This window comes from Monodelphis domestica, chromosome 4 (genome assembly GCF_027887165.1).
Source record: "Monodelphis domestica isolate mMonDom1 chromosome 4, mMonDom1.pri, whole genome shotgun sequence".
NCBI classification, from domain to species: domain Eukaryota; kingdom Metazoa; phylum Chordata; class Mammalia; order Didelphimorphia; family Didelphidae; genus Monodelphis; species Monodelphis domestica.
Genome location: NC_077230.1, coordinates 418,105,791 through 418,125,888, shown reverse-complemented (window position 1 = coordinate 418,125,888; position 20,098 = coordinate 418,105,791). Strand labels below are relative to the sequence as shown.

The 20,098-nt window shown below is 49.8% G+C and overlaps 2 protein-coding genes across 3 annotated transcripts in view; one reads left to right on the top strand and one right to left on the bottom strand.

Annotated features, from left to right (window-relative positions):
• Nucleotides 1–20,098, bottom strand: part of MAP4K1 (mitogen-activated protein kinase kinase kinase kinase 1) — a 123,131-nt gene that overhangs the window by 12,871 nt on the left and 90,162 nt on the right. Inside the window, exons 1-12 of one of the 2 annotated variants that reach the window (XM_001367639.3) lie at nt 6,824–7,105; nt 5,726–5,783; nt 5,521–5,611; nt 4,999–5,063; nt 4,530–4,585; nt 3,725–3,772; nt 3,530–3,572; nt 3,374–3,446; nt 2,990–3,121; nt 2,584–2,646; nt 2,333–2,414; nt 384–500 (exon numbers count right to left, since the gene is read on the bottom strand). In XM_001367639.3, coding sequence (XP_001367676.1) covers nt 384–500; nt 2,333–2,414; nt 2,584–2,646; nt 2,990–3,121; nt 3,374–3,446; nt 3,530–3,572; nt 3,725–3,772; nt 4,530–4,585; nt 4,999–5,063; nt 5,521–5,611; nt 5,726–5,783; nt 6,824–6,922 — 927 coding nt within the window. In that variant the 5' untranslated portion in view covers nt 6,923–7,105. Of the gene's footprint in view, nt 1–383; nt 501–2,332; nt 2,415–2,583; nt 2,647–2,989; nt 3,122–3,373; nt 3,447–3,529; nt 3,573–3,724; nt 3,773–4,529; nt 4,586–4,998; nt 5,064–5,520; nt 5,612–5,725; nt 5,784–6,823; nt 7,106–20,098 lie in introns of those variants that run through there. The other variant, XM_016422215.2, reaches the window with a different exon arrangement.
• EIF3K (eukaryotic translation initiation factor 3 subunit K) lies at nt 8,184–19,216 on the top strand. The gene is made up of 8 exons (XM_056796149.1): nt 8,184–8,734; nt 13,365–13,463; nt 15,479–15,599; nt 15,938–16,012; nt 17,547–17,616; nt 17,953–18,030; nt 18,784–18,909; nt 19,102–19,216. The coding sequence occupies exons 1-8, from the start codon at nt 8,451–8,453 to the stop codon at nt 19,131–19,133; spliced, it is 885 nt and encodes a 294-aa protein (XP_056652127.1). The 5' UTR covers nt 8,184–8,450; the 3' UTR covers nt 19,134–19,216.

The following is a 20,098-nucleotide window of genomic DNA, read 5'->3' as shown; positions in this document are numbered from 1 at the left end:
GAACAGGAGGGAATTCAGGGTTACAGGGAAAGGCTCCAGGTGGAAGGCTGGGGAAGCTCAGAAAAGCTGGAGGAAAGAGAGCCCTAGAGGTTGACAGAGGTCCAGAGGCCTTTTTGAAGTTGTAGAGTGTGAATCCCTCTGCTGGATAGGATGGAAAGCCCAAGGGAAATAAAGAGATGTGAGGGGAACTTTCAGCCAGTAATGTGGGAAAAAAAGACTAGAGGGAGGGGGGTAGAGAAGCCTGGAGCTTTGGATACTGAAGCTGTGTAGGTAAGGTGAGGTCAGATGGTCCCAGACCTCAAAGTAGTTCTGTTTGAGATCTATAGAAGGAGCAAGCATCTGACTGAAGTAGTGAACACTCCCATGCCCCATTTCCTTCTCACCTCAGGCTCTTCTTCCTCACTTTCACCCCCCAAAGGACTCTTCCCTGGGTTCCTCAGCTTCTCCAACAATTCCAGAGTCAGGCTCCGAGACAATCCTGGTTGAGACACCAACTGGTGCTAGGGGTGGAGGGGAAGGGTCAAGGTTGGAACATGAAAAGGAGGTTAAGAATGCTGGGACTGGGGTTCTACATATTGAACTCTGTGCAAGGAAAGGGGGAGGAAGCAATCCCTCAGTCTTCCTCTCTTAAGGTGAGGTGTCAGGGCATCATCCCTCACTGGATATTAGAGAGGATTTAGGGAAAGTAATTGAGAGGGAAAGGGTGGGGAGCCTGGAAGAGGCCCATGGTTCCCAGGTGGGGTGTTGAGAGACCTGGAGGACAAGAGTGCTGGGCAGGGGATTCTGTGGGATGGCCTCCAGAAAGGATTCTTCTTCCAGACTTCCCTGGGTCTTGGGAAGGATCAATGAAATCATCCTGGTCTCCTCAATCCCATTTGCCCCACATATTCAATTATCCAATCTACGGTCATGCCTATCTTCATATATCTCCTAATACATTTGCTTCTCTCCAGTTACACAATCACCCTTATCATCTTCTGCCTAGACTATGGTAGCTTTGTTCTATCCCATCTCCCTGGCTCAGCTCTTTTTCCACTCTAATCCACTCTATTCATGTGATAAAGTGATTTTTCCCCCTGAAGTACAAGTCTGATTGTGTCATGCTCTTACTTAATAAATTCCAGTGGCTCCCTATTATCTCCATGTAATGTAAGAAAGAGAGATCCAAGGGGTTGCAATGAGAAGCCAAGCTGAAGAAGAGATCAATAAAACAAAGTCCTTATAACCTGACATCTGCCTGTATTTCCAGGCTTCTCATCACACTTGATACTGATTTTTTGAAGATCCTCCAGAAGAAACAAACAACTTATAATTTCTCTTATTTCTCATCTCTATCTTCCAAAGTGATTTTGCCAGAAGGGTCTCTGAATATAGTCATCATCTCCCTTTCATAGTCTTCTTTCCTATCTGGTAAATATATGTTCCAGTACATAAAAATCAAGACTTCTCTGACTTGGAGTCCAAAAAAAAAAGAGAGAGAGATTCCCTTGAATGCTAGCTGATTATAAAAGCATTTCCTGAATAATTAATATAATAATACATATATAAGTAATTGCTAAGTAAAATGCACATAATTGCTCATCTGGAATCTCTCTCTTTCTATAGGACTCTAGTTTTGGAAGGGCCATCAGAAGCCACCAAATATAACCCAATTCTTTCTATACCATCTGCAACAAATGATATCCAGGCTTAGCCTGAAGACCTCCAGTGATGGTAAGCAATCCCATCTTTGGACAGCTCTGTTATGCAATCAAAAATTCTAGGTATTACTCTGTCCATGGTGGCCAACAATCTCTTCTTGCTAAATCCAACAGCCTTTTTCAGTCCTCATTTTTCTTGACCTCTGCAGCCCTGGGTACTCATGTGTTCTCCCTTGGCTCACAAGTTCATGTTTTATCTTGGTTCTTTTCCTGCTTCTCTGAACACTCATCCTCAGTCTCCATTTTTGAAACTCTATCCTCTCCCACTTACAAAGAAAAGATGTCCCCCAAGGCTCTGCTCTGGGTCCTCTTCTCTCCTTTATCCATACTTTTCTTCTGGGTGGTTTCATCCATTCCCATGGGTTCAATCATCCCCTTTAAAAAGATAGCTTCCATATCTAAATATTCAGTTCTAATTTGACTCCTAAACTCTAGTTTTGCATATATAGATTGTATCTCCCTTGTAGGATGGAAGTTGCTGGTGGGCTGGGACAAACTGGTATTCTCAGTTATACTAAATTAAATAGAATCAAAACCTACAGGGACTACCCACTTCTTTTGCTTGTGTCTAGTTGTTCTGAAGCAGGGATTCAAGGAAATGGGCTATGGGTACACATAGACACATATCTCACATTGAGCATCTTGGCTGCACTGGGCCGCTTCTTGGGATTCTTGGTGAGTGTGACTTTGACAAAGTTGTGGAAAGCAGCTGACCTGTGGGGGTGAGGGACAGAGGCTGTGTCTGTCAAGGATGCTCTAAGGAGCAGAGAAATACCTTTCTTCTCCTAGTCCCAAAGTTCCCAGGTATAATTCCAACTTGAAACTCCCCTTACAGACCCCAAACCACTCAATACCCTCTCCAAGCCCAGTGTCTCCCTCTCACCATCGTCCTTTCTCTTTCAGTCTGGGGGGCTGGTATCCACTTTTGGTCATGAGGAAAAGCACTCTGGGGAAATGATAGGAAAAGGATAAGAAGGGGTTCAGGGCCCTCCTTACTGGATGTCTCCCTCCTCAACTTCCTCTCTTAAAGTCATTGAGAGCGGCAGTCCAGGGGTCAAGACAGGGAATCTGACCAGTCCAGAGGTCAGAATAGGGAGGAGGCTCCTAGAGGGTTGGTGATGGAGTACCCTAAGAGTTCAAATAGGGGTCTTTTGAGTTGAAGATGAGGGACCTCGGGAGCCAGGTATGAGGCATTTGAGAAACTTAACCTAAGAACTCCCAGAATGAATATGAAGGCTCCTATAGACTCAAAGCCAGGGGTAGGTATATTTCAAGAATGAGGTCCATACCTGAGAGGGTGAACATCAAACATCGGAGGCTGTAGTTCAGCCATTTCAATTGCTGTGATCCCCACAGACCAGATATCACAAAGCTCTGTGTACCCCCCCTTGAACTCCACAGCAGCCACTTCAGGAGCCATCCTGGGGAACAAGGACACAGAGACAGAGATGTCAGAGACAGGAAATGCCCAGAGGTACATTCATAGACACAAAGAGTCTCTTAGAGATAGGGCAACCCAGAGTAGAAAGACTGGTAGATTGTAGAGAGAAAAGGCAAGCAAATCCGGGTGGAAGATAGACCTGGGACATAAGAGATCTAGGGAGTCTCAAAGCCAGATGCTTGCAGAAATTCCAGAGCCATCCCCTACCCTGATCCTGCCCAAAGTTCCTCACCAGTAAGGTGTGCCAATGAAAGAGAGACGTCGAGCCAGGGTTGCCCCGATTTGGGCTGAGATGCCAAAGTCAGCTGGAGAGAAGAGAGTAATGTAGTAGCAGCATGTCCATTCTCTGCCCACCCCATCCCCAGTGGGCTCTCCCAGCCCCACTCACCGAGTTTAACCTCTCCACTATCATTGATGAGAATATTTGCTCCCTGGATTTGGGGGAAACAATCAAGCAATAAACATTCACTAAATGTCTAGTTTGTGCCAGACACTATAGCAAGCACCAAACTCAGCCACGTTCTCTTCCTTCCTCCCCATCCCCATCCCCATTCCCAAGGCTCCCCTGTTCCCACCAAAGCACCTTGATGTCTCGATGAATCTTGCCCTGGTTGTGTAAGTAGGCCAGACCCTGGGGAGAATAAGGGGAAGGGGCAAGAGGGAAGAACTGGGGTCACTCAGAATCCCTTCCACTATGGCTCCTTGAGGGACATGGAGGCAGGGTGCTACTGAGGGAGATCTGGGGTTAGAAGGCAGGGGAGGCTGAGATTTGGGGGACTGGGAACATGGGTGGGGGCATTTATTAAGCTTCGACTATGTTCTAGGAGCCACAGACACAAAGATAAAGTTAAGCAGTCCCTGTTTCATGCAGTTTACATTGTTCTTGAGGTAAAGGGCTGGTATACAGATAATTCAACATCACATGTATTGCAGAGATAGAGACAGGGGCCAGATCTGGTAGAGGGAACTCCCTGGGGAGGAAACTCCCTGTACCAGTGCAGGTTGGCACCTTCTCTGCAGCTCAGGCTTAAGAAAATTTGTCTGGACTAATATGGAAATGTGTTTTGCATGGCCTCGTGTGTAAAACTGACAGCATCTTGCTTGTCTTCTCATTAGGTGGGCAAAGGGCTAGGGAGGGAAAGAACTGGGAACTTAGACATTTTAAAAAATGAATGTTAAAAAGAAATAAACTTTTTAAAAAAGAAGGACAATTTGGCTGGAGTACTAAGGGGTTAAGGGACGAGTCAATGAATGCCACGGGCAGAATTGAACCCCTAATAGAGAACTATTTACAAAATGAAAACCAAATATTTTCTAGGGAGGAAGAGAAGATCTAAGAGGGGGATGAAGGAGAGGCTGGGGAGGGAATCTGAAAGTGCCATGCTTACCTGGAGTACCTCTCTGCAGATGTAGCCAATCTGGAGCTCAGAAAGAGGGCCAGTCACTGTAATAGATCCCCCCACCCCCCACCCAGGGGTCAGGAGGCTGATTCACCACTCCTGCCAGAGCAGAAGGAATGAATGGGGAAGGAGAGTCTTGGGGAGGTAGGGGATGAGGGAAGAGACTTAATCAATCAGAAAACATTTATTAATCACCCACCCTGTGCCCAGCACTAGACTGAACCCTGGGAATACGAAAAGAGCCAAATGCCAATCCCTGACCTCAAAGAGCTTCCAGTCTTATGAAGGAGACCACATGCAAACAAACATGCACAACCAAAGCACGCTCCATGCCAAATAACTACATGAAGGATGTTGCTGGAATGAGGAGGGATGGGGGAGGAGGCTTGCTATAGTAGGCGAATGGGATTTTAGTTGGGACTTAAAGAAAACCCCCTCCTCCCTTTTGCCTCCTTACTGTGGTAGATGTCTTGGAGTGAGCCAGCACCACAGAATTCCATGCAGATCCATAATTTCTGAAGCCTGGGAGGGAGAAGGGAGAGGGAACAGGATAGGGTTTGGGGGGGCGGGAGACAAGGTCACCCAGAGTGGGCTCAGGTTTAGGGAGGCTAAGAATTGAGACAAAGAAGATCCTTGACCATCCTCAGGTCTCTTCAGTTTTAGAGAGGCCAGGGAATGGGTAGAGGGAACATCAAACCAGCTGGAGGCCTGATTTGAGGAGGGAGTCCGGGCAGAACCAGGAAAGCTGGTCTGAAGCGTCAAAGGTCACCCTCAGGGCTACAGATCCAGAGGCTATTGTAGAAATTGGGGAGCCAATCTTGGGGGTTAAACAGATGGGTTTGGATTTGGAGAATTGGTCTAAGGGTAAGGAGATGGGGAGGGGGTGCTGAGTAATTAGTCTAGGAATAGAAGAAATTGAATCTAGGGGGTCAGCAACCAGTCTGGAGGAGTCAGGAAGCTAGGGGAGGGGGGCTCTGACCAGAGGTAGCTGCCATGGTACGCCACAATGTTGGGGTGCCGGCAGTTTCGAACAATGAAGATTTCTCGTTGGAGGGTGGTTAGGTCATCATCTGAAGGGAGAGAAAGTGTCAGTGTGTGTATAGGGGGGCAGAGGAGGACGATAATGATGATGATTAGAGATCACAGGGTCAAGCTTTGGGAGGGGGGTCCAATCTCAACCTCACCTGGTTCTATCTTCACCATTTTCAGAGCTGCCAGTTCCCCTGTCGACTTGTCTCTAGCCTGGGGAAGGGAGTGAGTAATGAGGGGGAAAGTGAGCTGTATAAACCCAGAAGAACTCAGCAAGTGAACAGAATTGGTGTACAAATGTCCCCTCTTCCTGGTAATTCACTCGGGGTTCCCTGAGAAAGAAGCCCCAGTACTCCAGAGAAGGACCTAGGATGATGTGAGAGGCGGGAGAAGACTGCTGACCTCAGTGACCATCCATCCCAAGCCCTCCTGGAAACATGAATCGCACCCCCACCCCTCCACCAAATTCTGCCAGTGGCCATCCCATCCAGCCTTGGAAAGAGAAACAAGTCGGTGAAAGGGAACTCCCTACCCCAACCCACAGCTTGTTTCCATTTTTTTTTTCAGAATGCTAATGGTTAGGGCAGCTCTTCCTGAAATTGAAGGTAATCTCTCTCTCTCTCACTTCCACTTTCAGACCTCCATCTTCCCTCCTGGACTCTGTAGAAAATCTAATTCCCCTTCCACACGGCAGCCATCACAGTTTTAAAATAAGTCCCAGGACTTGGGAGGAAGCCTCTTGGGTGATGCTTCCTCCCCCCCCCCACCCCCACCTCCACCAGCCAAAGGCCTCCATCATCTTCCCCAGCCTCCCTGTTGCTTCACCTCATTAGAAGCAAAGTTCAGAATTCTGCCCAGTTCCCCAGACGGATGGGGAAGAAGGATGGAAGGATGGGTGATTCGGATAAGAGGAAGGAAGAGGATGAAGGTCCCCTTTGATTAGGGGGATAGATGCCATAGGGGGAGAGAGATGGAAGTTCCTGAGGATGGAGGCTAGGAAGAAGGGAAAGAAGAGCTTTGGGGGGAGGGAGAGATCCTGGGGAGGGGGGATAGAGGGGAAAGGGGATTTCCAGGAGGTGGTGGAAGTTCTTGGGGATAGGGGATAGAGGCTGGGAGGAGGAAAAGGATGAAGGACGTGGGGAAGGGTGGAGACCCTGGGGAAGAGGAATGGAGGCATTGAGAAAGGGGATAGAGAGAGCCCTGGGGGAGAGGGGGACAAGAACCTGAGTCCGGAGCGGGGGAGGGGCCCTCACCTTGAATACCTCCCCGTAGGTGCCGCCCCCCACCCTCTGCAGCAGCTCATAGAGGTCCCGAGGGTCCTTGGTGGTGATGTCCGGGTCTGCGCTGTCCATGCTGAGAGTAGGGTGGGGGGAGGCCAAGGGGGAGGGGGAGGGCTGCCTCCTCCTGGGAGCCCTCCGTGAGTGAGGACTCTTGGCTCAACGCCTGCAGCAGCAGAAGCAGCAGCCGTGGGAGGAGGGCAGGCGGTGCGTACTCCCCTGCCCGCCAGCCGCGAGGGCCCCCACTCTCGCTTCCTGCCCAGGCCTCTCCAGGGGGCCCCTCCCTCCTCACCCCCCGCCACAGCCCGGCTCCCTACCGCCGAGGGAGAGCCAGACCCAACCTGACTTTATGGTCCCTGGGGACCCCAACCCAACTGTGGGGTAAAGTGGGGGATGGGGCTCCTCTCTGCCTTTGTCAGAAAAAAATTTCTTTTTAATGTTGAGATGCAAATAAGCTCATACTGGATTGTTGATACGATGCGAGCTGGGGCAATCTAGCCATTCACCCCTCGGAGCCCCAAGCCTCCCTCTCCCTCCAACCTGTAGCCTGGACGTCGAACACATGCAGGTCCCCGACAGGTTGACTAAAGATAGGCTGGGATGGAAAGAGATTGGGTGATTGAAGGAAAACACCCAGGCCCGGTCAAATCAAGGAAATCAGCCTTTATTGAGCACCTACTGTGTGGAAATCTAAACGGCTCCGAACTGGAGTGGGAGAGCTGAGAGGGATACCAAGACAGCCTGGAAAGGACCTTGGAGAGCCCCCAGCTCGGTTTTTGATGACAGGAAAGCCAGGGCTAGAGAGAATTGAGTGAAAGTGGTCCGTCCACTGGGTGCCAGCGCCTGGCACTTAGTAGGTATTTACAAACGCTATGGACGCAGTGAGTTGACCCAGTGTCTTGTCCATCAATGGAGAGAGACGGAGGGAGACTCTCTGCCGAGTGGGAGAGAAGTTTGATCAAGCATGTGAGGCACCTACTATGTGCTAGGTGCTTCCTGGCCAGAAGAAACAGGGAAGACGGGGCTTGGCAGGGAAACCAGAATGGGGCGCAGGAGTGAGGGTGGGGAGTCGTTGTATTTGCATCCCACTCTGCAAATTATTACGAGGTGTAGCACGTTCACAGACCCAGACAGTGAGGGAGCGAGTCACTCATTTATTAATGCTCCCCCCCTCCCCCAAGTATGATCCAGGCTAGAAGAAACGGTTTTCCAGAAGGAGGATGTCCAAGAGTACCCCAAGAACCGGTGGTAAATAGTAAGGAGGAGGGAGTGGTAACAGGTCGCGCAGGACGTGAAATCGTGAAATAGTCCTGCGTGTGCACGACGTCCACGTGCATCCCGGCACCCCATGGGATGCTCATGGGGTCTCTAGCGCTGCCGTCTCCAGCTACGTGACGGACCTGGAGGGGAGGGGCAACAATGCAGCAGCGTTGGTCCCGCCCACTCGGAGAGGATGGGAGGGAGGTGACACTGGGGGAGAGGGAGAGAGACCGGAGCAACCTGGGCACGCCTGCGCACTGACTCTAGAGGGAATTTGCCTCCCTCATCGCGGGAGCGCTCTCGTTTGCCCGCCCTCCCTAGGCACGAGTGCGCACGCGCCAGAATGGAGCGGTCCCGGAAGAGGAAGCCACGTGCAACCCGGAAGCAGCTCCCCCAGGCACCGCCCTTACTTCCGCCACATCCCCCAGCTACTGCGGAAGAAGTTGATGACCATGTGGCTGAAGGCGTCCTTCGAGGAGAACTTCCGCCGTCCCCGCCCCTTCCGGTTCCTGTTGCGTCTCCAGACCCGGCCTCGGCCTTATCTTCGGCTTGCGAGAAAGAGGAAAGCATGGCCCTGTTCGAACAGATGCGTGCCAACGTGGGGAAGCTGCTCAAGGGGATCGACAGGTGCAGCTGGGCAAACCTCGGGGGCCCGGCCTGGTAGCGGGTGGAGAGGGAACTCAGGCAGAGCAAGCCCACCTGTGTGCGGCGTTCAAGGTCCTGCAGGGCAGTCAAAACAAAAACGAGACTGCCAGGAATTTATGATTTATTCTGGGAGGCAAGGCGCGTAAACCTGTAGGTGCCAAATAAGACCCAGCAACACAGGGAAGTGGAATGAAGAGGGAAGGGTTCATGTAGGAGACGGAGCTGAACTTTAAAAGAAACCAGGGATTCTACGGAGTGGAGTGGGAATAAGTCTGGGAGAGAGCATTCCAAGTGTGGGAGACAGCCTGGGTAAAGGCACGGAGGCAGTAAGAAAATTGAGCTCTCGAGGACCTTAGAGCGCGGCGGGCGGAGAAGGAATGGTGTGATGAGGTTGGAAAGTTAAGAAGTAGCCAAAGCAGGGGGTTGGCTTTAGAAGCCAAACAAGCCAAGTTGGTATGTGGACCTCTTTATCTCCAATATCCCATCCAACATCTCTGGGTCCCAAATTGAAGGGGATTTAATGACTTCTGTATGGGTGATCCAAGAGACAAAAAGCAGTCCTGGACTGACCAGGTGGAGCAGTGACAGTCAGAGCTGAACTTTGGGTAGAGCAGGAAGGCATCTGGATGGAGGATGGATCATGGATCAACCTGTTGGGGGGGGCACTGCAGCAGTCCTGGAGAGAGGGGATCCAAGAAAGGCATAAGCACTGGCTCTGTCTTCAAGGAGATCACCATCCAATGAGGGGAGCCAGCATACAAACAGATGTGTGTGTAGGAGATAGACACAGGAGGGGCTAAAGAACTCAGCATTGAGGTTGGGATCAGGAATGGTCTCTTGCCGAGAAGAGGGATAGATTAAACATTTATTAAGCCTATTGTGTGCCAGGCCCTGGGTTAATCTATTTACAAATAAGATCTCATTCAGTCCTCAGAAGAGACCTGGGAAGTGGGTGCTGTTACTATCCCCATTTTACAGTTGAAGAAATGGAAGCAGACAAGAGGTTAAGTGACTTGCCCAGGATCTCAAAGCTAGTCTCTGAGTCAAGTCTTTCTGACTCCAGGCAGAGATGGGGAAGGAGAGCCTTCCAGGCATAGGGGCAACAAATACAAATGCTCCTTTTGAGGATGGAGTGTCTCAAGGGTGGAATTTGCCAGGAAGTCAAAGTAAGGTGTAAGGACAGGAAAGGGCTTTAAAGGCTAAACAGTTTTCTGTTTGGTCTGGGGATGATAGGGAGTCTTTGGAGTTTGGATACAGGGTTGAATGCACAAATCACTTTGGCAGCTGAAGGAGGCAGGCCTGGAATGGGGAGAGACTGGTGGCAGACAGACCCACCACTGTGCTCAGGACACAAAAGAGAAAAAGTGACACTACCCCCCTTCCCTTCTGGAGCTTTCTTTCTATCCAAGAGGCAACATGTAAGCATATCCACATTGGTAGAATAAGCTCACAACAGAGTAAATAGTAAATTAAAAGAGAGCACTAGCAGTTGTGGGAATGAGGAAGAGATTTCTATAGAAGGTGACGAGCTATCTTGAAGGAGTCAGAGTTTGTGCAGAAATAAACAAGTAGAAGAAAGTGCATTTCAGGGGTGGATGGGAAGCACAGGTTGAGCCAGGGCTTGGAAAGCCTCTGCTGGATCATTATCCAGCTAATGATTGCTAATAGGGGGTGGGGATCCCCCCTTCAAAGCTGTCCTAGTTTCTTTCTACCTATCTCGGCTCCTATGGATTCAATGATTTTCTCTCTGCTGATGACTCTCTAGTGTACTTATCAAGGCTTAACCACAGCTGATCTTGACCCTCTTCACCAACTGCCTGTTGAACTCCTTGACCAAAATCATCCAAAGCTATCTTAAATTTAATATAGCTGCATACATTGCCAAAACTGAACTCATTTTTCTCCTCAAGCCTTCCTCTCTTCTAATTTCCCTTTTGCCACTGAGAATACCTCCATCTGCTTAGTTATCCAAACCTAGGAGTTCTCACCTCACTCCTTTTATTCTCATTCTTTTTTTTTAAGCCATTACCTTCTGTCTTAGAATGTAGTATCAGTCCCATGGCAAAAGAGCAGCAAGGGCTAGGCAGTTGGGGTTCAGTGACTCATCCAGGGTCCAGGGTCACATAGCTTAGAAGCTAGATTTGAATCCAGGGCATCCCATCTCTAGGTCTGGCTCTCAATTTACTGAGCCACTTAGCTCCCCTTTAGCTCACTTCCTCTTAACCATCACCCCCATCTATTGTACTTTTGTAACATCTATAACATATACACAATCCCTTCCCCTCCAAAGCTGTTACCATCTTGAAGACCCTCTCCTTATCACACCTGTTGGCCAATCTGCCTGACTCTAGTCCCTCCCCATTCCAACCTCATTGATCTTAAAGTACAAATCTAACTGTTCCACCGCCACCCCATTCAATAAACTCCAGTGGCTCCTATTCCCTCAGGATCAAATATAAAATCCTCTGACTTTTAAAGCTCTTCTTAACCTCCTTTCCTGTTTCTTACACAATATGATCCAGTGACCCAGGCTTCCTTACTGCTCCTCATACTAGATACCCCCACTTCTGGATTCCAGGCATATCCCCTGGCTCTCTCTTCTCTAGTCCCCTTAATGCTAGTACCTTCCACTGAAAGAATCTCCTGTTTCTACTACATGGGTCTTGTTTGTACACTGATATTTTCATGCTGTCCCCCCCCCCCCCAATAAACTGGGAGCTCCTTGAAAGCAGGAGTGTTTTTTGCCTTTCCTGTCATCCCTCAGTACAGTGGCTAACACATAATACTTGGTGGCTTATATCTCATCCTACAAAATGTTGGGAGCTACTAAAGGTTATTGAGTTATGGGAGTGATGCAATCAGACTTGTACTTGAGAGTATGGAGGTAGAAAGACCAGTATTAGGAAGCTGTGCAAAAATCTAGGCAAGAAGTGATCAGTGCCTGACCCAATGTGCCTTGAAACTGGTACTTAGCACTGATTCTATGACATATAGGTTTAAAAAAAAAAGATATGAACAGCATAAATTGGGGGTAATCTCAGAGGGAAAGCTTCTTCTAAAATGTGGGATTTTAGAGGGAATTTGAGGAAAGTCAGAGAGAATGCCCAAGGGCCAGAGATGGAGACACTTTTTTTGTAGGACAGCCAGGAGGCCCAGGCCACTGGATTGAAGGATATGTGTGTGAGAAGACTGGAAAGATGGGGGGTGGGGGCAGATTATGAAGGGCTTTGAGTGTCAAACAGAAGATTTTGTATTTTATCCTGGAGGCAAAAGGGAGCCACAAGAGTTTATTAACCAAAAGAACCACCATTGTATTTGGAACATCAGTTTGACAGATAAATGGAGGATAGACAGAGTGAGCAAATACTTGTGCTTGTGACAGGCAGACAACCCTACTACCACCACTGGCTGTTATAGCACAAGCATGAGGCAAAAATGGCCTGCAGCAGAGTGGGACAGCATCAGATTGGAAGTAGAAATGAGCACTGATTGGATTTGGGGGAGAAGAGAGAATGAGGAGCCAAGGATAACACCCAGGTTGTAAACCTGGTTTACTGGGAAAACAACTATAATAGGAAAGTTAGGAAGAGGAGAGGGTGTGAAGAAAAAGATGACCAATTCTGTTTTCCATATGTCTATGGGCCATCCAGTTCAGGAAGTCCAACAGGCAGGTGCCAGACTGGAGGGCTGACCAAGTAGACTGAGAGTCAACAGCTTGGAGATGATTGACTCTATGGGAGCTGATGAGATCTCCAAGCCAAACTGTATTGAGGGAGAAGATGTGGTCAGATAAGTGTTTATAAAAGAGAGACTCTAAATGGGATGTAAAAAAGATGGTTTTATTTTATCCCAGAAGCCATAGGAAGCGCCTGGAGATTTTGATCAGAGGCAATGTTGTGTGATGCTATCTCTACCAGAGAGTGTAGACAGTGAATGGGCTAAGGGTTGGACAGTTAAACTAGATAACTGAGACCCGCAGGTGGTAGAGTAGAAGGAAGGCCAGACCCGGAACCCTGCCTCAGCTCTGACCTTTCAGTACTGGTGTGACTCTGGACAAATCATTTCTTGTGGGTTAAGTTTCCTCATATATAAAATGGAACTGATAACAACCCCTGTCTCCCAGGGTTGTGGCAGGCAGCAGATAAGGTAACCAATCAATAGAACTTTTTTGTGAGCCTAAAAATGCCCCCTAAGTGCTTGGTCTTGTTATTATCATCCAACTCTCTCATTTTATAGATGAGAAAACTAAAGATTGCATTTCTCAGGCTCACCTCAGGCAAGGACTGAGATTTGAGCCCAAGTCCTTCCAGGTCACGCCCAACATCCATGACCCCATTGAGCCCTGGAGGTCACTTCTCAGGGTTAGTGTGTCCTTCTCTTTGCTTTAGGGAAGCTTTTTCATCCCTGCTAACAACAATGCAAAAATGCCTTCCACTCAAGCCATCATGACCTAAAAAGTTACCTCAGACCTCACCTATCCAGAGCCAGAGAGATCTCTGAGGAAGCCATCTCCTCTGACCCTTTATTCAATAAGCATTTGTTTGACCTTGACTTGATAGCAGGAAGGGTCACCCATCCCTCCTTCACACTGTTTTCTTCCCCCCTCTCCCAGGTACAATCCTGAGAACCTAGCCACCTTGGAGCGATACGTGGAAACCCAGGCCAAAGAGAATGCCTATGATTTGGAGGCCAACTTGGCTGTGCTCAAGCTGTGAGTATCTTGGGAGGATGGGTTGAGCATCACTGCTGTGTCTGCCCTATGGGCCAGAAGGACCAACAGCTTTGCAGGTCAGTCAGTAAGCTTAATGCCCAAAGGACCTGGGAGTGGGTACCTTGGACAGACACAGGGACAGCATACACACATTCTCACATTGATGCTTTTTTTTTTAACCTTACCTTCTGTCTTAAGTATCAGTTCTAAGGCAGAACAGCAGTAAGGACAAGGCAGTTGGTTTAAGTGATTTGCCCTGGGACACGTAGCTATAAAGTGAGACCAGATTTGATACTGAGTCCTCCAGACTCCAGGCTTGGTGCTCTATCCACTGTGCTACCTACCTGCCCTTCCATTGCTTTTCACATAGTATTTTTGGTCACAACTGCAATAGGAGGTTTTGGGGGTATTTAGTCCAGCCTAAACCCAGTGAAGAATCCATTCTGCAGTGTAGCCAAGAAGGGGTCAGCCTTGCAGTCTCTACTTAAAGATGGCCATGGGCAGAGAATCTACTCCCTCCCCAAGTAGTCTGGGGCTCTTCATTTTTATCCAATTTTCCCTGATGGTCAACCTCCTTTGGCCTCTCCTTACCATTCCCTCACTGCTGCTGGCTGCCCTTTGTGGCCCAGCAGAGCCAGGTTCATCCTGCCTTTGAAGGATGCTTTTGGGAAAGTTGGAGACAAAAGGCCCACTGGCCTAGCAGAGAACATCATGACTTCAGACTCCAGAATTAATCGGGCTCTGATACTGCCCCTGACACTGGACGATGTCTGACCTCAGACAAGACCTTTCATGGCCTTGTTTTAGCATCCATTGTCTCCTCTGTCCAATAAGGAGAATCACAGTCACCTGGGTGGTATTTTATGAGAGGAACTTCGGTGAGAGAATGTGTGTAAAATTCTTCACAGACTTTGAAGGGACATTTTTTTCTTGTGTCTGTACCCCCCATTCTCCAGATGTTTCCTTCAGCTGATCCTCACAGAGCAGAAAAAAGATGATTTAGGCCATCTGGTTCCATCAGCTCCTCTCACATGAGGCCAAAGGAGTTGATTGGGTTCCCCCTGAGTCCCAGATGAGGTGAGGGACTGAGCCCAGATTTAGGCCCAAAACACTGACTCCCTAATCAAGGTGTCTCCCACCATATCATTCATCTCTACTGTCTTGGAATTGTCCCTGGAACCTTTGCTTTCTGGGTACAGAAGGGTCATTTTAGTCCAGCAGACATTTAGTAAAGCAACTCCTGTGTGCCAGGCATCCTGGACACAGAGACCAAATGGAAAATTAGCTTTCAGTGAATGACTTCAGTGAGCTTATTTTCTCTCGTGTGTGTGTGTGTGTGTGTGTGTGTGTGTGTGTGTGTGTGTGTTTAAGGACAAATGGTGGGGAGGGGTAGCCAAGAGCAAAAGAAAGAGATCTCCCTTGGCTATAGGGTTATAATATACCTGCTTCAACTCCTTCCCCCACTGTCACCCCCGTGGGTGTTGAATTAGCTTTTATTATAATTATTGTAAATATAAGTAGCCTTCAGTGGGAATGCGGGGGGGGGGCTAGCTAAGGGGGGGGTGCTCTTCTAGGCCAGAAACCCCCTTTCTCCACAGCCAAAGAATTCCCTCTTTTCTCTCCTGAGTCACCTTTCTTCCTTTGTCATTGTCCTCCAGAAAACCTTCCCTTGTTTTTTTTCCCACAGGGCATAGATAGACTTCACCCTTCAGGGGAAAACATGGCTCCTCCTGGGAGTTCACTTGGGAGAGTTTGGAGCCACAAAACTCGGGGGTGGGGGCAACTTGGGCTTCTCCTTTCCCTGCATGGGATGGCAGCTGATACATAATCAAGGACCTGCTTTATGCAGGGCCCTAAGCTTGGAGCAGGAAGGCATAGGGCTTCCTGTGTATCCATAGGGGCAAAGGAAGCACTAGCAACTGGGGGCAACAAGGAAGGCTTCAGAGGGGAGGCAACTCCTGAACTCAGTCCTAGTGGTACCCACCTCAATTCTTTCTCTCCCCTTTTTTCCTCAGATATCAGTTCAATCCAGCCTTCTTCCAGACCACAGTGACAGCCCAGATTCTGCTAAAGGCCCTCACCAATCTACCACACACAGACTTCACCCTGTGCAAGTGCATGATTGATCAGGCTCATGTATCCTTCTGTCCCTCTTAGGGGAATCCTTCAGTGGTTAAGGGAAGGCTTTAGCTGTCCCATGTCAAACAAGGGCCAAGCCCTGCCCAGATGACTTTCTTAGGAGTTCTGGCCTCTTAAATGGATTCTTCTGTTTGTGATCACTCCCTTGTTCTCATCTCATTGGTTCACTGGGGTCTCTGGAGATTGGTCTATTTTCCTAGGTTCAGACCTACCCTCTTGGAGCTGGTTGTCCCTTTGGAAGGGGGGAACAGGGGTTCCTGAGGTCATTTGGGGCTGTAGTTCATGTCCCTTTCAGCACCTGAGAAGTAGTTTTCCTTAATGTTTCCCCATCTTAGCAAGAAACACAGCCCATCAGACAGATCCTGTACTTGGGAGATTTGCTGGAGACCTGTCATTTCCAGGCTTTCTGGGTGAGCCACTGGCCTCTCCTCCACCCCCACCCCATCCCCACCCACCTACCCAGTTGGATTCAGGGCTTCACCAGCCAAGTGGGCAGAAGGTGCTTCTGAGTCTGAGAACAGAGCCTGGGGCTGGGCAGAACAGAGAATGAGGGAGGAACCAGAGAATTCCTTTGCTTGGCCCTTCCCCACTCACTCAGAGCCTTTACCAATTGTGAATGTTTTGAAAAGCCAAATAGAGGATTGTATCATTTATCCTAGAGGCAATGAGGAGTCTTTGGAGTTAACTGAATAGCAGAGTGGCCCAGACTTACATGTTGGGAAGATCACTTTGACCGCTGAGCAGAGAATGGTTTAGACTAGGGAGAGATGGGAGACAGCAGAAGACTAGAGTAATTCAGGCAGGTGCCAGGGGGTGCCATGCCAAAGGAGAGAAGGGGCTTTGTACCAGAACTGTTAGAAGTAAAAAGACGGGGAGGGGAGGGGAGGGGGCAATGAGAAAAAAGGAAAGGAGTCCAGGATGGCCTGGAAGGGTGGCGCTGCCCCCTATAGTACTGGGGAAGGGAGGTATAGGAAGTTCAGGAAAAGATAGTGAGTTTAAGATGTGTCTGTTAGTTAGCTAGAGCTGGAGTGGTGCACTTGGAGGGCAGAGAGAGGTTAGTCCTGGACACAGATCTGAGAATCATCTGCATTGAGATGAATCGTGGGAGCCAACAAGATCGGCAAGCATAATAAAAGCTGGAGAGGGGCGAGTGGTTCTCAGGAGTGACCTGGAAGAAGATCCAGCAAGAGGATAACTGGGTAGGAAGAAAGCCAGGAAGGAGCAGTGCCACTGAAACCCAGCAGGAGATCAAGAAGGATGAGGCTGGGGAAATGGTACCTTGGAAAGGAACATTTGCGATTAAATGATGAAATCAGACTAAACAGCTATGGAGGGACCGGCTGTAGATGGCCAGCTCAGGGCTCATTCTGGACTCTTCACTGTTATCTGACCCCCTACTCCATGCCCAGGAAGTCCTGTCATTTTACCTTCTAGTAGAAATCCCTCGTCTCCTTGTGTGATGGGGGGGGGGGGGGGGAAGGGGGGGCGCATGTATGTATTGTAGGGAGGGGAGAGGGATAAGTGAGAAGAGGGGTGGTGGAGGGGCTGTCTGCTAGAGAAGACAGGACTGGATGGGATCACTTGTGCATGTAGAAGGATTTTCCTTTCCAAAGAGCAGGGCAGCCTCTTGTGAGATGAGTGGGTAAAGGAGGAGATGGTGGCAGAAGTGTCTGAGTAATATGAGAGGGCAGAGAAGGGGGAGCTCTTCGGGAATGGCCTAAAATGTTTTCAGTGAGGGAGGAGGAGGCAAGGCTCCCATAGAGGGGGGAGATTTAAAGTTAGGCCAAGCTTCTGTTCCATGTCATGTGGTCAGTTACTAAGGCTGTGAGGGCCCAGGTGAGATTACTATTGTCACATGAATTTGTAGTGGACCCAGTCAGCAGAGGATCCCAATTTTCTCCAACTTTGTTCAGCAACACTCTGACTCATGCCCTTCCCTTATAGCATGCCCTGGAGAACATGGACCTCCTCCTCCTTAATGGCATCACAGGCTTTGAAGATTCTGTCCGAAAATGTGAGAAAACCTCCCCCTTCTTCTCCCCACCCCTTTTTTAAACCATTTTTGTCCTGGTAACAATGCTAAGACAGAAGGGCAGTGACTAGGGGATTGGGGTTAAATGACTTGCCCAGGGTCACACAGCTAGGATATAACTGAGGCTAGATTTGAACCCAGGTCCTCTGATTCTAGGCTTGTTGCTCTTATCTGCTGTACATACCCCCAAATCCCCTCTAATTGAAATGAGCAGATTTGTTGGGAGGAAGCTCAGGGAAGGTTGGTGGGGATGGGAGATAAATAGCAGCTAAGGAGGGGAATCTACCTTCTAAACCCTCCTCTTTCCAATCCCCACAGTTATCTGCCACGTTGTGGGCATCACATATCAACATATTGACCGTTGGCTGCTGGCTGAGATGTTGGGAGATCTGTCGGGTAAGGCCTGCCCTCGCTGGACGTGTGCATTCCTCACGCACAGCCACAGTCCACAGAGTAACCAACCACGTGTGCTGCTGTGACCCCAGCAGCAAGTCTTCCTGAGCACTTAGCATTCAGTTCTTAAACATCTGTTGTTTAATAAATAGCAACAGGGAATGAGGGAATATAGAATTTAGGGCTCCAGGGCTTGCCAACAGCTCCAGGATACTCTTTTAGGACTGAAGTAGAATCAACAAAATGCCTACTGTGAGCCAGACACCGCAGATCCCTGGGATCACAAGTGAGGGCAAGACACAGCCCCTGCCCGCGAGCAGCAGAGGTCTTTGTTCTTGGTGCAGCACAGCTGGCGGGAAGAGATAGTGGGCTCAGGGCCCAGACAGGGAGGTGGGGAGCAGCTCTTTGAAGCCCAGAATCTCCATGTTTGCTAAATGCAGAGTGGTGTCCTCTGAGAGAGGGAGAGCACAAAATCTCATTCTAGAGCAGCAGACTACTTGCCTTCAAGATAAGACAACACAGAATTCCTTAGCAAGCTCTCTTGGAGGCTGGGGATCTGAAGGGAGGGAGGAGTTATGCAGGAGAGGCTGGATACCTCCAAACCCCAGCTGGCTGCACCCAATAGCCCTCACCTTCCCACCCCTTCTCATGGGACCCCATGGTGTCCCCACTCTCCATCCGGCCCAGTGGGTGATGGGGCAGCTTCCCTAAAGGGTGGAGGGGCACCATGTCTGACTCCTTCCTGTCCCATTACAGACAACCAGCTGAAAGTATGGATGAGCAAATATGGCTGGAGCTCCAATGAGGCAGGACAGGTCTTCATCTGTAGCCAAGAAGAGAGTATCAAGCCCAAAAACATCGTGGAAAAGATCGACTTTGAGAGTGAGCATTGCCCCTGTGGCACAGGGAGGCCCACCTGCCTTCCCAGGGTCTTACCCCCTGCAGAAACTTCTTCCTCACTGAGGGGGAGGGTCTGGGTCCAGGGCTGAGGGGGAAGCAGGGGAAAGGGGATGGGGGCAGTGGTGGGGTGCTGACTGTGGCCCAGCTTGAGCAGGTTCCCATTTCTCCCTCTAGGCGTTTCCAGCATCATGGCCTCCTCCCAGTAACTCCTGCTTGATGGCTTCCTTCTTGTGTTTGTGTTTTCCCTTAAGTACAGCAGGCTTCTTAAATAAAAGCCCTTTACTTCCTGGCCTTGTCTCTGCCCATAAGGGGGGGTGGGGGCGGGGCCTCTCCGGAAGGGTTTGGCCAGTTCTCTGCCGCCCTGGCTGCCCACTAGAGGGCAAGGTTCTCCGGGGCATAGGGAAAGGGGACAGCTAAGGAGCTCTGACTCTGGGACTGTCTCCTCTGGCCGCCAGGAGCCAAGTTGCCACTCCCTCTTGCCAGCCCTGGGCCCCGGAGCCTTGGAATCACCCTACTGACTCCTTTCTGGGTGAGGCTGCCCTCCGGCCCAGGGTGGGGCCACAGCAGGTGGTAGGGCTGGGAGAGGAGGTTCTGGAGACACTGGCTTAAGGCCACTCCTGCCCCCTCCCTACAACCCTTCCCAGCCACAGGATTTCCTCTCCCCCTACAGCCTCCCACCCACCTCCCCTTGCTGACCCTGATCCCAGCGCTGGCTGGTAGGAACCAGGGATGTGTCAGGTTTGGAGGGAGTATTAAGGAATGTGGGAGGCAGATGGGAGTAGTAGGGAGCTGGATGAATGACATGAGTCGGCCCCTAGGACAGATGGGCCTTAACCTCTGCAAAGAATGTTCTCGCCCAGCCCAGACCTCAGGCCTCACTAAAGGGGGAATGATGGACGTGGCTTGGGATCTCTCTGGCCAAGGAATTCTCCGAGGGCAAAGAATATGGGGGGCCCCTCTCGGGACCCTTTTATTGCTGGTAGCGTGGGGAGAGCCATTGGCTGGAGGGAGAACTTGCCAGGTCGAGCCAGGCGTCCTCAGCTTTCTCCTTGATTGAGCTTGAAATGGACGCGCTTATTAGACCCTGCACAGAACTGGGCTTGCAGAGTGAGCTGGAACCCCACCAGAAAAGTGAGGGCAGGTCCCCTGCCAGGGTAATAGAAGAAACAGG

Bases quoted from the DNA above. Each gene is read 5' to 3' on its own strand.
- EIF3K (XM_056796149.1), top strand. From the start codon at position 8,451: ATGGAGCGGTCCCGGAAGAGGAAGCCACGTGCAACCCGGAAGCAGCTC. The intron at 16,013-17,546 runs GTGAGCCACTGG...CTTCCCTTATAG, and splicing joins GTCATTTCCAGGCTTTCTGG to CATGCCCTGGAGAACATGGA. The intron at 18,031-18,783 runs GTAAGGCCTGCC...GTCCCATTACAG, and splicing joins GATGTTGGGAGATCTGTCGG to ACAACCAGCTGAAAGTATGG.